Raw genomic sequence first — 16,741 nt, 5'->3', positions numbered from 1 at the left:
AGTTGGGTAAGCATCCAACCCTTGATTTTGGCTCAGGTCATGATCTCATAGTTTGTTAAGAGCGAACTCTGCACTGGGCTCTCCCTAGTGTCGAGTCTGCTTGAGATTCTATCTCCCTCTCCCTCTGTTTAGCTTGCACACATGCTCTTTCTCAAAAAAATAAATAAATAAAAATTTTTTAAGAACCTGCTCTAAAAAAATAAATATAAAAAAAACCTTTTAAAAGAACTGACATCCTACAACATGGATGAACTATGATTATGATTAACTATGATTATGATAACTATGATTATCAATAAAAAAAAACACCAGTCACAAAAGACCACATATTCTATGAAGTCCAGAAAAAAACTCTCAACACCCTCTCAAAAAGACATATAAGCACATAAAATATTAAACACCACTTTAAGAGATTAATTTGACTTTCTTATAACTGATTAATGACCCTCTTTGTTTTTTAACATTTATTTATTTTTGAGAGTGAGAGAGACAGAGCATGAGTGGGGGAGGGGCAAAGAGAGAGAGAGGGAGACAGCACAGAGCCCGACACGGGGCCTGAACCCACAAGCTGTGAGATCATGACCTGAGCCAAAGTCAGACGCTCAACCGACTAAGCCACCCAGGCACCCCTGATTAATGACCTTCTTAAAGTTCCATTAGCTTTCTGACTTATTTTTGCTTTATTTTTCATGTATATAAATGTATCATGAATTTAAGAGTATTGCCATTGTGGGGTTAAATGTGTGGGAATTATGTGGAGAGGATAGGAAAGTCACAAGTTAGTTCGCTGAACACATATCCATTGAGTGTCCACTTTGTACTGGGCAACTGCCCAGGCTGTGAAAACATCATGGCAGTATAGAGATGGGAACCTGAAAGGAGAGGGATAGATTTGACTTTTAACTTGTCCTGAGCTTAGAGCTCACATTAACCTGCCCATCTCTCCTAATAAATGTTACAAATTTGCTTCTAAACATAAAAAGGAAGCTTCTTCTTTCCAAAACTAAAAATAATCCTACATTTTTAAGATCCTTTAAATTCATTCCTTGTATTTGTTAATTCATTGTTAACATAAATCAAAAATACACATAGTAACACTAAGAAATAACATTAGGATTATAAGGAATAAATTTTCCTCCCCAAAGTAAATACAGAGGCCACTGAAAAGAGTTACTTATTACACAATCCTCTGGTCTCTCCAGAGACTTCATATCTAACTTTCAATTTAAGCACACTGGAAATGACTGCTAATGACATCTATCAGTCCTTGTCTTTTGTTTTCTTAATCATACATGGGTTTTGAATTTCCACATCAGACAGCTGCTCAAGGCCACGGTTTCTATACAGGCAAATACAAAGGTTTCTCCTTTCTCATTATATTGGCTGCATTCCCTTTCTAGTTCTCTATCAGCTCTCTTTACCTGATCCTTCCACCCTCTGTCACAAATTCCCATGATGCCTTCTCTGATGGACACAGGTGTCTCTACTTACTTTACAGTCCCATCATTGTATTCATATATAACTGAGGCACTCACAATCGTATTATACAAGAGCTTTTCAAACTACTTTAGAAATCAAATGCTTGCATGATCAAAACATCATCATTAAGCAGAGAATATGTCATTCTATGTGGGCTTTGGTCCTAATTCTTCAAGAACTAGAAACCAATCACTGGAGAAATACTATGTGGCACAGGCAAATGGACTACAACGAATGCTATTTTCAGTATGCCACCTGGCTCAGCTGCATCTTTTCAGTGCCCCAGGCAGGATGGCTTAAATTTAGAGAAACAAATATAAACATGACTCGTTTCACCTGCTAAAAGTTTCAGTCTGTATAAAAGAATAGTAGGAAGATGGCAGTAATTAAAGAAAAAAAAGCTTCTATCAAGTTAGGAAATGGCTCGCTTGTTCCTTGATCTTAAATATTAGGTTATGCTGAATTTTGTTCAACATGTTGATATAAATCACTTTAGGTGAAGCAGCATTTCAGAGACAAGAAGCTACATTCCTTCATACAAATATTTGACAAATATTATCAATCTTACCGACCCTACATCATTCACACAAATCCAATCTCTAGGGTTTTCAAGTCAAGTAAAATAATATGTAACTAACAATGAGATACTTCTCCACAGAAGTATGAAATGCGGTGTGTTACCACTATTGGTCAGAGTATTCATAGATGAAGGGGTTGGGAAGACTTGTGAAATGCTACAATGGATAGTATTCAGAAAATCACAGACTTTTGTTGTTGTCATTGCTGTTGATGCTTTTCTCAACTCTTTTTTCTATGTAAACTATATATTTCAGTACAATATGTATATATACACATAAGTTCCCAAATCAACAAAGTGAACATATATATGCATATGCAGTACCTGAAACAAAATAAACAAAAAAACCCAAAACTTTATAGAATCCCAAAAGCCCAATCTCATATACCCTCCAGTCCTATTCTCCCAAGGTTATGCACTATCCTGCTTTCTGACAACTATACTAAACATCTGTCCTCAAAAGACATCACTGGGCTTTAAAGCACACTTTATTACACTTATTTCCATTTTTTTATCCCCAGAAATGACAGGTGTACTTTTATACTACCCCAGTTTTCAATATTTTTTAGTAACATACCTTTCAGATTTAATGACCTTCACATTAAATAGACTTTATGGCATCCCGATATCATGAGAGCTATTTTACAAACACTACACTGAGAGAATAAGTAATAATCCTAATGGATCAGGTATTACTAAAAACTCACTTCTTGGGGCCTCCAGCCACTTGACCAAGACTTACTTATAAAGCTGTATGTCACTTATAAGGCACCTGACTCCAATACTATATACACTGCCGATCCCTCCAGATCTCTTCTTCTTATCATGCACAATTCACAGAATACAAGAGAGACTAACACTTCAATAACACTTATTTCAACTACTCGGTGGGTCCAGCAATGCAGAAGGAAGCATTTAGGACTACATGGCAAAGGTCCCAAAGGATATCAACTAAAAAAGAAAAAACAAAAGCATTAAGAAAGAGTAATAATGATTCAGTCTCCCATTCATCTTTAACTTCACTGATAGTTTGTACTTGCTAAAGGCTCATAAAACAGATCTTCCTATTCTCAAAAGGGGAAACACTCCATGTACAGGAGAGATACTCAAGAGCTGATGACTACAAACATACATTTTTCAAATAAACTCGTATTTCAAGGAAATTTCTGGATTTACTCCAACACAATATGTAGGAGAATCTTCATTCATATATGCATTCATATATTCATTTCTTTAAATATTCACCAAAAACTATTAATTTCTACCTCAGACCTCCTCCATGAGGTCAGTACCGATCTTATATTAATAATTTTTTCCTTATCTGATGACCTGTAACAGAGCTGTACTACATTCTAAACTATATTGGTTAACTAAACATCTTGGTAAAGGGCCACTGATGCTTTGAAACCAGAAAATAGCTGTGATAAAGGTTTTTCATCTTTAACAAACTGAGTTGGGGTTTGTTTTTTTGTTTTTTGGGTGTTTTTTTTTGTTTTTGTTTTTTTTTTGGTGGGGAGGTTTGAGAAAGAAAGAGAGAGCATGAGCGAGGTAGAGGAAGAGGGTGGAGAGAGAATCTTAAGCAGGCTCCATGCCCAATATAGAGACTGACACGGGGCTCAATTTCATAACTATGAGATCATGACCTGTGGGGTGCCTGGGTAGCTCAGTCGGTTAAGCGTCCAACTTTGGCTCAGGTCATGATCTTGTGGTCTGTGAGTTCGAGCCCCACGTCAGGCTCTGTGCTGACAGCTAGGAGCCTGGAGCCTGCTTTGGATTCTGTGTCTCCCCTCTCTCTCTCTGCCCCTCCCCGACTCGTGCTCTGTCTCACTCTGTCTCTCAAAAATAAATGTTAAAAAATTTTTTTTCTTTAAAAAAAAGAAATGCAGTAAATAAATTTAAGCAGTATAAAAAGGTTAATCACCATTACCATTCTCCAATAGGAGACAGCATTTCCCGAGTATATTTGACCAGGGCATTCTGATTTGCACATGTTGAAGGTCTAGTGTTCTGCCAACAGACTTTGGGAATTGTTATCTTTGGGGACTTAAAAGAAGGCAAGGTTGCTTTAAACTAAAGGTGTCAGGAAATAGTTCATATAAGAACTAAAACAGACACAGGGCCTAGAAAGATATGTAGGCTTAATACATTCTGGGAAGGCAGGGTGCTAGTGAAAAGGCCAATTGAGGCAGGAAAAGAAAGCAACAGTGTACCTGCAAAGAAATGAGAATAATGAGTGGGGTTCAAAATAAATGTAGCATAAGCAGCATGAAAATGAGTTGTAGAAATAAAGAGTTGACAAGGATATTGGATATTGTTAAGAAGGTTTTTTTATGTTAAAAACCTTGGAAGCTGAGATGGTAGGAAATATGTAAGATACATGTCCCTGTTGGCCCAGAACATTTCTAGTATACCTGTTAACCAGACTTGACAAGAATTAAATCAAGTATAGCATTTGTTCAAATAAAAAGACCTCAGTTTAGATGACATATTATATATGGTCATTTAGTGTATCAAAAATATAATTTTGTAAGTTCTTATCATTTAGATATACATAATAGAATATGTACTGATGAAATTAAATAATGTCCAGGATATGCTTCAACATAATTAGGGGAAAGGTATAAATAAAAAAGACTATCCATGAACTGATAATTCTTGAAACTAGATGATAAGTACATGGTGGTTCATTATACCATGACTTTATTTAAATAACAGTATGTACTTACTGAAATTTTTTTAAAAATGTTTCAATGGCATTCATAGGAGATGAAATAGTATTTCTGCGGCATTATTAATTTAATAAAACACAATATTTTCACCATATATATACTAAATGTCTATCAAATAAGAAAAATTATTAAAAATCAAAAATACATTTAACCATTTTAATGTAACTAAAAATTCATCTTCTTTCAACAAGAACTTCATAATATCAAGGAAGAATGAACACTAATGGAGCGCCTGGGTGGCTCAGTCAGTTGAGTGTCCCGCTTTGGCTCAGGTCATGATCTCATGGCTCATGAATTCAAGCCCCTCATGGGGCTGTGCTGACAGCTCAGAGCCTGGAACCTGATTCTGATTCTGTGTCTCCATCTCTCTCTGCCCCTCTCCCTTCAGAGTACTCTGGAAGGCCTATTCTTATTCCAGTGTATCAAAAATATTACAAAGCTTGTGTCCTTCAACTCTAATTATAAGTTCAATACATAAGTCTAATGATTTTATGCCAAGTGAAATACATCAGAGAAAAACAAATATCATATGATTTCACTCATATGTGGAACTTCAGAAACAAAATAAGTGATCAAAGAAGAAAGACAAAAAAAACCAGAGTCTATAATACAGAATACAAACCAGGGGAAAGAGGAAGATGAGTGAAATAGGTGAAGGGGATTAAGAGCACACATATCATGACGAGCACTGAGTAGTGTGTAGAATTGTTGAATTACTATCACTTCTTGGCCTTTTGGCTAAGATCAAGTGTAGAATTGCTGAATTACTATATTGTACACCAACGCTTTTAAGTTGTTCCTTTATAATAAAGTTTAATTTTTCTTTTAAAATTCTATACTGGGTAATTAATTACTGAAAATCTGTATTTTTTACTTATTTACTAAAAAAACTATAAATAAATATGCTCTATAAAGTAAATATCTCTATTATTAAATTATTTATATTTATTAACTTCTCTTTAATCACTGTGACAACTGAAGTTTTACCAACACTTATTACAAAGAAAGAAACTTAGATCTATTGGTAAGTATAATATTACTTTCAACATACACAGTCCAGTAGAGCCTAATGTTTAAATAAGGTTTAAATTTCAAAACATACATTGTCATTTAAATAAACTATCTTAACAAATAATGATTTGGGATTTTTCCCCCCAATTTAACACTCAGCTGAGACAGCAAAAGTAGGCTATCTTTATTTTTTAAAAAGAAAAAAGAAAGTAGTTCTATTCTCCTGAACTGATTTTAAAAGGTAAAATTAGCTAATAAAAAATAGAGATTCTAAGTGTAAAATTAATATGGAGTCACAACAGGGGTGCCTGGGTGGCTCAGTTGGTTGAGCGACCGACTTTGGCTCAGGTCATGATCTCACGGTTTGTGAGTTCGAGCCCCGCGTTGGGCTCTGTGCTGACAGCTCAGAGCCTGGAGCCTGCTCAGATTCTGTGTCTCCCCCTATCTCTGCCCCTCTCTGCTCATGCGCGCGCTCTCTCTCTCTCTCTCTCTCTCTCTCTCTCTCTAAGTAAACATTAAAATATATATATATATAAAAAGATATGGAGTCACAACAGAGATCTGACTTTGCAGAAGTCAGGCCACACATATCTTTGATTAATGATGAAGGGCAGAAGACCACTGATAAAATGTAACATAAATGCTCAAAAAAACCTGGTATCTGAATCTGACTGAAGTGTTCACACTGTCCTGATTCACTGCTCTGTAGCCCACACCCATGGAAGTAATGGATAGATTCAGACATGGCTCCTTAGATATGTTCTATTTCTCTATTGTTTTAATTGTAATAATGAGTAATACAAATATAATGTAATAGATTAACGCATAAGACCTGTATAAGAAACAGTAAGCTAAAACAGGCCATGTAATATCCAAAGTTTCCCAGATTACCTATATAATACATTTGTGAATGAAGATGTTATTAACAAATATACATGTTCCTCAAAAACTTTTTAATTTTTTTACATATAAATGTAACAATATAAAATCCTGCCTAATGATCTACATTTAATAATTATTAAAATATAAATACATTTCTGATCACCATAAAATCACTGATAGCTGGATTAATGTACTCATTCATTCAAGAAATATTTAATGAGAGCCTACACTGTGCTAATCAATGTCCCAGGGGCCAAAGATATGAATGGTACACATTAGGCCTTGTGATAAAACAAAAAATATCCCAGTAACATGATCTCCATTATTATCTTTGTGGATCTCTGAGAGATGATTGCAAGCCAAATTGTCATAATTCTCCTTCCTAGTCTACAAAATTATAAACCATGCATTATGAGTTATTATGTGTTATATATCATATATAATACATGCAATTCCATATAAATTATAATGTGCTAGTTATCTCAAGAACATGAGTTCTTATCAGAAAGGATAATATCTACTACCCAGTGCTTAATACATAGCAGATATTTGATAAACCTAATGAATAAGTATGTAAATAACCGTGATACTTCAAGAGCTACAGCAATATGATTTGGATTCCCTAGTTATAACAAACCTGGGATCTGTTCCAACAAAACTATTTCTGCAGCACATGCATAATTATACTCTTTGGAAAAAACATATATAGTTTTGATGGTGAGTTATAGAAGTTAAAATATAGAAGATAAGAATGAAAACTACTATTTTACTAGAAGTATAGTAAAAAAAATTCTAACTCCAGACTTCCTTTGGACTCAGTTCCTACTGGAATCTCCCTCCACCTTGCTGGCCTGCCAGCCAGCCCCCACAACTGTGGACTTGCCAGCCCCCACAACTGCATGAACCAATGCCTTTCAAAAAAAAAAACCAAAAATCAGTCAGGGGTGCCTGAGTGGCTCAGTCAGTTAAGCATCTGACTCTTGATTTTGGCTCAGGTCCTGATCTCACAGTTCATGAGTTTAAGCCCTGTATCAGGCTCTGAGCTGACAGCATGGAGCCTGCTTGGGATTCTCTCTCTCCCTCTCTCTCCCCCACACATGTGTGTGTGGATGCTCTCCCACTCTCTCTCCCTCTCTCCCTCTCTCTCTCTCTCAAAATAAATAAATAAGCCTTAAAAAAAAAATCAGTCGACCAATCAGTGAGTGCGTGTATGACTCCAGATTCTATGCTTATTTTTGCACTTTCAAACAGTACTAGAAGTCATGGGAGATGGAATAAGAAGGAGGGAGACACAGAAAGAGACTGAAACATTTCTCTAAGTTTCAAATCCCTCAGTTGCAATAACCCAGATATCTCTTCAAGTATGTTATGTTAATAAAGTAATTTAACACAGGCTTTGAAAGTATAACATAGATAGCTACATGAACCTAAATTAATCACAATTACTCAAGGAGACTAAGGAGAAATTGAGGCAATACAGTACAAGGTGTCCTCAATAACAGATAGAAAATGTGCTGTGGGTTGTAAAGATACACCATAAAATTACAGTAGTAAGAGATCCACAGAAACACTGGAATATCATAATAATCGAATAACCACGAAACACTGATGTTATGATTACAATAAGTTTGCTGATTCTATCAAATAGTATAAACTCAAATGTATAAGAAATCAATTTGATACATACTTGTGACAAAAAATTTTTTTGTGAAAGTACAGCTATCAAAGGCAGCAATTTTCTCCTGCAAGACTACAACGAGGATCCTAAAATTAGAGGGGGAAAAAAATGTGAATGTGAAATTCTGTAAATTAAATTATAAATAAGATAAATCATTATATTTAAATAAGTATCTACCAATGCAATTTTGGCAAGAAACCTCTGCCTGTTAAAATATAAAAACAGAACCACAAAATCCTTATAGTAATCAAGAAAAACATGATTAGAAGAAAAGTGACAGAACAAACTATAGCTTAAAAAATTATTTTTCTCTGAATAAAATTTTATTTTCATTCATTATTAATCAAATAAATCTATCTTCATTAGGAATGTATGAAATCAATAAACTGCTGGCTATTTACTAAAAGTGTTTTCCAGTGCTGCTCAAAGTCATGAAATTAAACATAAAATGGATTTATGTAACCTGTCACTTAAAATGACTGCTGAATTTCCCAACACAAGAGCAAAAGAAAGAAAGCAAACTCAGACAACTGTTATTCAGTATAAATGAGCCATTTCTGATTGATTCAATATATTAAAATTTAATCAGAATCTGTATGAACTATCTCCCAAAGCCCAAGATGCGCAAATAATTAGGAACATAATTCAGTTATAAAATTTTTTCATAATCAAAATTCCTAAAATACATCCAAAATGAAGTTATTTTATAAATTATGTTTTAGAATACTTCTCCTTGCATAACATTAATGTAAAGATATAAATTTCAAAGTCATTTTAATAATTAAAGATTACAATTGTTAAATATTTAACATACTCAGTGTATTTTTCCAAATTTGGGGGAGGTAAGCCTGAGTAACAGATGTTAATGGTGAGCGGGGAAAAAAGAAAAGTGTTGTCTTCAACATGCATGCTTTAATAATCTTGTTCATTTGCTAATGCAAAACAAAATCCTTAACACAGTTGACAACACATAATAAATGATTCAGTCATGGCACTTAACATAAGAAACCAACCAATCCTCAGACCCAGGTTAAAGGCTTAGGGAACCCATAATAAGAAGGTGACAAACTCAAATGAGAGAAAACGCAGACAAACCAGAGATGAAAAGTTTTCCTATAATCAAGCAGCCCCTCCCCATAATACAGTAACAAAGAATGATTCCAACAAGGACAGTTTAATTTATTATGAATATTGCTAAGTCCAAAACACTGTGCCATAGAGCTGATTTGCAAAACCAAATGCAAAATTAACCAGGGAAAGACCTGGTGAATAGATTTGACACTTTATAGAGCAAAATCTAAGCAGTATCCTGAAATCTGCATGATAGCTTTTCCTCTAACCTTCACCATTTGAACTCATGCAACTTCTAATGGGAAAATCAATTTTTAAAAATACTACATAATGTGCCCAAATCAACAGATGTTTTTTGTTGGAACATATCTTCAAATAGTTTTTCTTAAAAAAAAAATAAAGGTAGAATATGAACCTTTGCTATATCAACCAAATATCCAGAGAATTTCATACTCACTTTTCATTAATGATATCTCATATTCATAAATCACTCTTTTATCTCCTTTTACTCCTACTTACAAGTTTCACAATTACTACTTACGACGAGCACACTGATGACTACAAAAAAATTAACTGTATTAATTTTCAATGTAATTTATATCTGTTTAATATTAAATGTGCTCATTACTTCATGGCTAAAATTAAAAGTGATAAACACAAAAATATTTGTTGTAGGAAAAGCTGACCTAACTGCAGTACTTGGAACAAGTGCAGACTTAAGAAAAACCCAAATCTGCCATTCATAGCATCTGTAACAGGTTGTGTTTTTTTCAATGTTTTATTTATTTGTGTGTGTGTGTGTGTGTGTGTGTGTGTGTGTGTGTGAGAGTGAGAGAGAGAGAGAGAGAGAGAGAGAGAGACAGAGACAGAGACAGAGAGAGAGAGAGAGAGACAGAGGGAAAACAAGCGGGGGAGGGGCAGAAAGGAAGACACAGAATCTGAAGGACGCTCCAGGCTCTAAACCACGCTCCAGGCTCTAAACTGTCAGCACAGAGACCAACGCAGGGCTCGAACTCGTGAACCATCAGATCATGACCTGAGCCGAAGTCGGAAGCTTGACGAACTAAGCCACCCAGGCACCCTGTCTCTGTAACAGTTTTAAAATATTTTGCAAGAAATACTTTTTTAAAAATTTAACTGCACTTTGTTCCTCTGTTTTCTAGTGTATTTGCGTATTTGTAGTACTACAAGTAAATTGTGCCCTACAAATCTTATTTGTACTTAATCTCCCTTTCCGAGTGTGTACAAGTTGCTGTTTGGCTAAGTAGGTATGTAATCTGTTGTGTGAGACAGCACAAGGACACTTGAAAAAGGGCTTTCATTACATTTTCCCAGGTTAAATATATTATCCATTGGATCCAGCCATTCAATAATGTTGATTTTGAATAATTTGCTGTGTCACTGGATAATTACGTTATCCCAGCAATAATATTTGTTTCCTATAATTTTGAGTTTGAGATTATTTAAAGTATAAATATGCATAATAATTAGATCTTCACTATGAACTGCACACTATCACTGAACAGCTTTTCTTTGTCCTAGTTCATGTTTTTATACTTGAATTCAAACACTTTTATCATTAGTATCAAAGCCCACATATCCTTTTAGTTTGCATTTGTCAGGTCTGTCTTTAGCTTCTTTTTATATTCAACCTTTCTGAGTCACTTTTTGAATCTCTTTAAAATCTAACCTGAGAGTCTTTTATTACAAAATTTATTTTATATTGACACAGCACAAAATATTGTGTTTTCCATGTTCCATGTGTTTGCTTTTTGATGAGATGTTCAGATTTACAGTTTGCATCCATGACCTTGATCAAGACATTTTCCAATGCAGGGCTGCAATTTTCTCAAACGTAAAATGAAGTGCTGAGTAATAGAAGATTCTTAAGGTCCCTTTCTCCTCTAATATTCAATGGCTATAAGTTAAATCTTCATTATCATTAGGTCAGGTTCAACCCAGATCTGAGTGTTTTCTTAGAGATTTTAACAAAATAGATTTGAAAGAAGGAAAATGTATCTAGTCCATGCTTTAGTTCTACTGTTAAATATAAATAAATAACAATATTTAAAAGCCACTTTTATTGTTCAGATATATGCTTTGTTTTGATGAATGCTAACAGGAAAGTTATATTTCACATTATAAACCAGTAAACCCACAGAAGTTCATACATTCTATATATTAAAAAGCTATGTTATACATGTAAAAAAGTTCCCCAAAGCAATGCTTAACCTTTGTACATTTGCTTACTTTTTGTTCTTTTCCATTTCAGTCTTAAAATACTGATTATGACTCGCTAAACTTAATTCACTAATGGATCAAGACTGGAAGTTTGAAAACATTCATTCAGAAATCTTAACAGTTACTCCACTTGGCAAAATTCAGGGAGGGTATTTTGTAACTTTAAAAAAAATAAATAAATCAAAGATAGTCAATGATACCAGTAGAGCTCTACATGCCCAGGAGGTGCATTACTTTGTATAAGAAACACATGAAAGGGGCACCAAAGTGGCTCAGTCAGCTGGTTAAGCATCCCACTTTGGCTCAGGTCATGATCTCGAGGTTCATGGGTTTGAGCCCCACATGGGGCTCTGTGCTGACAGCTCTAAGCCTGGAGCCTGTTTCAGATTCTGTGTGTGTCTCTCTCTCTCCCTTCCCCTGCTCAGTCTGTCTGTCTGTCTCTCTCTCTCAAAAATAAATAAACATTAAAAAATATTTTTTAAAAAGAAGAAATACATGAAAAAATGCTTACCGCTTGTTGCAGTGGAGATCATAGATAGGTGTTTTAAACTGAATAGACTTGACCATCTCACCAGTACGAAGTGAATATAGATCTACACAACAGTAAGGTGGACTTGTGCTAAAAAAAAAAAGAGAGAGAGAGAGAGAGAGAGAGAGAGAGAAAGAAAGAAAGAAAAAGAAAGAAAGAAAGAAAGAAAAACAAAAAGAAAAAAAGACAAAAGCCATATTTTTAAAAATGTGGGGGGGGGCAGTAAACTCTATATTTTCTTATTAACATAATCTTAAAACCCCTAATTAACATAATACAAGGAAATTTACTTGAACTATTAAAATAGTTCATAATATCATAATATATCCCAATCAATTCATTTCATTAATTCAAAATTAGGGGGGAAAAAGAAAATGAAACTCATTCACCAAATTATCACTATACAAAAGAAAACTATAAGATTATCTCAATAAATACATAAAAGTATTTGATAAAATTAAAAACTTGTTCATAAGAAATATTTCATTAATCTGATAATGTATAGCAACCTTAAAACTAAGAAAAACTATCAATTATATATAATAGTAAAACACTGAAAACCTTCACCCTAAAATCAGGAACTAGACAAGAATACTCATTATTACCACATCTACTCAAGACAGTATGGAAAAGTCCTGTGCATAAGGCAAGAAAAGAAATTACTATAAGGAAGAAAAAAAGCTGTCATTATTTGCCAAGAATTTGCCTGTGTGTGTATAAAACCCAGTAAGACAAATCTGTATGTCAAAATATACATAAAGACAACCCCACAATAAAGAAGAACCATTAATATATGGATTAATACATGAATTAATTGGTAATATGGATTGCTAATTAATTGACATATCAATTTACCCTGGTCACTAGGTACAATACCACCCATATTTTTATAAATTAAGGACAAACCATTATAAAGTGAAATTTTAAATCCGTATATATTGGATATATGAATATATTGAATACCTTGGAATAAATCTAAGTAAAAATTTTGACATATTTACACAAAAAGAAACAAAACAAATCAAAATAAACTGAAGTATATACCACAGGCTGACAGACTTTCTAAACTGAAACAGTTCAACTCTAATAAAAAATCTACCAGAATGAGACCTCACTCCAAAATGTATATAAATATACATTCCACATGATCAGATTATTTTGGAAAGGTATAGTTATTAAGAGACTGGGTTCTTGACTCTAGAACAGATAAAGAGATTCATGTTTCCACCTTAACAAGGTAGGAAAAGAAGAACAAGTTAAATCCAATAAAAGTTCAATGAGGGAATTAATAAAATACAATATGAAATCAATGAATTGAAACGGGAGTAAGCAAAAGAAAACATGAAACCTAGTTTTCTGAAACCAATCTACAAAGAAACAAATAATTTGACTGTTCCAGTATCTATAAAAGAAACTGAACTCATTATTTAAAACTTCTCACAGTGAAATCCTTGTAAAAATGGCTCATTTGTAAATCCTATTAATCATTTAAACAAAAATGTTTAGATATCCTACATAAACACTTTCAGAAGGTAGAAGAGGAGTAACTTCTCAACTTATTTTATGAAGCAAGTAACACCTGATTGCAAAACTAAACAAATACTTTGGAAGAAACTACAGATACATTTCTGTACCTATGTATCTCATGACTATACATAAAAATTCTCCAACAAAATATTAACAAATCAAATCCAGCAATACAAAATGAGACGAGGTTTATCCCAGGAATGAAAGGTTGTTGCATATAAGACAACTTCAAATTGCTGAAGGACATCTACACAGACTTAAAAACAAAACAAAACAAAACAAAAAATCTTTCACCAAAAGATCAAGAACAAGGCAAACCTGTCTGCTCTGACCACTCTCATTTAACAAGTTAATTTCTAAATATTTATGAAAATTTGCAAAACATGATTAGTGACTTTATATGTATGAAACATTATTAATCTATAATAATTAAGATAATAGGAGATGTCACCTCACATCTGTTAGAATGCCTATTATCAAAAAGATAAGAAATATGAGTTAGCAAGGGTGCAAAGAAAAGGGAACTCTTGCGCATTGATGGTGGGACATGTAAATTGCAGCACTCACTATGGAAAATAGTATGCAGGTCCCTCAAAAAATTAAAACCAAGAAACAGACTCTTAACTATAGAAAACAAGCTGATGGTTACCAGAGGGGAAGTGAATGGGGGTATGTGAAATAGGTAAAGGGGATTAAGGGTTGCACTTGTGATGAGCACCAGGTGTTGTATGGAAGTGTTGAATCACTAAATTCTATATCTGAAACTAATATTATGCTGTATGTTAACTGGAATTTAAGTTAAAAACAATTTTTTTAAGTAAAAACATCATATGATCCAGCAATTCCACCTCTGGGTATTTATCAAAAAAAAAAAAAAAAAGGCTCACTCAAGGGGCACATGGTGGCTTAATGGGTTAAGCGTCCAACTCTGACTTTGGCTCAGGTCATGATCTCGCTGTTCATGGGTGGGTTCAATCCCCACACAGAGTTCTGCACTGGAGCATGGAGCCTGCTTGGGATTCCGTCTCCCTCTTTCTACCCCTGCCCCACCTGCTATCGCCCTCAAAATAAATAAACATAAAACTTAAAATAATAATAATAATAACAATAATAATAATAATAATAAGAGATACGTCATGCACTGGTATGTTCATTGCAGCACTATTTACAACAGCCAAGACATGTAAGCAACCTGGGTCCATCAATGGATAAAAGGATAGAGAAAATGTGGTAGATACAGATATACATACACAATGGAGCATTATTCAGGCATTTTTAAAAAAAGGAAATCTTGCCATTTGTGACATGGATACACTTTGAGGGCATTATGCTGAGTGAAATAAGTCAATGACAAATATTGTACAATTTCACATATATGCGGAATTTAAAAAACAAAAAACAAAAAAGATGAACTCATCAATTCAGAGAACAGACTATACTTGCCAGAGGTAGGGGGTAGGCAAAATGGGAGAAGATGGACAAAAGGAAAAAACACCCAGTTAGAAGATTAATAAGTCCTGCAGATACAATGTAGAGCATGGTGACTATAGTTAACAATACTGTATTATATATTTAAAAGTTGCTAAGAGAGTAGGTCTTAAAAGTTCTCATCAAAAGTAAAATATGGTAACTGTGTGGTGACAAATATTAACTAGACTTACTGTGGTGATCATTTTGCAGTATACACAAATATCAAATCATTACATCAGATACCTGAAACTAACATAATGTCATATGGCAAGTGTATCTCAATTTAAGAAAAAAAAAGGTATTATGATACTGGTCTGAGCCCAGACATATAGGTCAAGGGAGCAGAACAGAGCGTCCATAAATAAACTCACATGTATGACCTAATGATTTTCATCAAAGGTGCCATATAATTAAGTGATGAAAGAATAATTTTTAAACAAATGTTGCTTTTAAAAATTAGTTATTTGCACGGAAGGAATTAAATTTTTCCCTAACTTATGTTATATATTTTATATATATAAGTTATTTTATAAAACATAAGTTATTTTATATATGTTATTTTGTAAAAAATAACTCAAAATAGATCACAGCCTAAGAATATAAGAACCAAATAGTTTCTAGAACAAAATATAGATAAAATATATTTTTTTAAGGTTGATCGATTCATTGATTGATTGATTTATATGCAGGGGGACAGGTAGAGAGAGAGGGACAGAGAAAATCCCAAGCAGGCTCTGTGCTAGGATTCAGCACAGAGCCTGATGTGGAGCTCAAACTCAAGATCGTGAGATCATTACCTAAGCCAAAATCAAGACTCGGACACTTCACCACCTGAGCCATCTAGGCGCCCCTAGATAAATCTATTTCTTAAATAAGAAAAAGAAAGTATGAACACAGACATAATTGACAACACAAAATTATCGAAACAAATTTTATTTTTTGGAGAACGCAAGCTGGTGCAGCCAATCTGGAAACCAGTATGGAGGTTCCTCAAAAAACTAAAAATAGAACTACCCTACGACCCAGCAATTGCACTACTAGGCATTGATCCACGGGATACAGGTGTGCTGTTTCGAAGGGACACATGCACCCCCATGTTTATAGCAGCACTATCAACAATAGCCAAGTATGGAAAGAGCTCAAATGTCCATCAATGGATGAACGGATAAAGAAGATGTGGTATATATATACAATGGAGTATTACTCGGCAATCAAAAAGAATGAAATCTTGCCACTTGCAACTATGTGGATGGAACTGGAGGGTATTATGCTAAGTGAAATTAGTCAGAGGAAGACAAGTATCATATGACTTCACTCATATGAGGACTTTAAGAGACAAAACAGATGAACATAAGGGAAGGGAAATAAAAATAATATAAAAACAGGGAGGGGGACAAAACACAAGAGACTCTTAAATATGGAGAACAAACTGAGGGTTATTGGAGGGGTTGTGGGAGGGGGGATGGGCTAAATGGGTAACGGGCACTAAGGAATCTACTCCTGAAATCATTGTTGCACTATATGCTAATTTGGATGTAAATTTTAAA

The 16,741-nt window shown here is 34.1% G+C and overlaps 1 protein-coding gene across 1 annotated transcript in view; it reads right to left on the bottom strand.

The window, feature by feature from the left end:
* The window catches only part of BCAS3 (BCAS3 microtubule associated cell migration factor), a 606,762-nt gene that overhangs the window by 450,374 nt on the left and 139,647 nt on the right, over window positions 1–16,741 (bottom strand). Inside the window, exons 10-11 of the mRNA XM_053211840.1 lie at window positions 12,180–12,287; window positions 8,366–8,442 (exon numbers count right to left, since the gene is read on the bottom strand). Of these exons, the coding sequence (XP_053067815.1) occupies window positions 8,366–8,442; window positions 12,180–12,287 (185 nt within the window). The remainder of the gene's footprint in view (window positions 1–8,365; window positions 8,443–12,179; window positions 12,288–16,741) is intronic.

This window comes from Acinonyx jubatus, chromosome E1, assembly GCF_027475565.1.
Source record: "Acinonyx jubatus isolate Ajub_Pintada_27869175 chromosome E1, VMU_Ajub_asm_v1.0, whole genome shotgun sequence".
In the NCBI taxonomy this organism is placed as follows: Eukaryota; Metazoa; Chordata; class Mammalia; order Carnivora; family Felidae; genus Acinonyx; species Acinonyx jubatus.
This window is presented reverse-complemented; position numbering and strand designations above follow the sequence as displayed.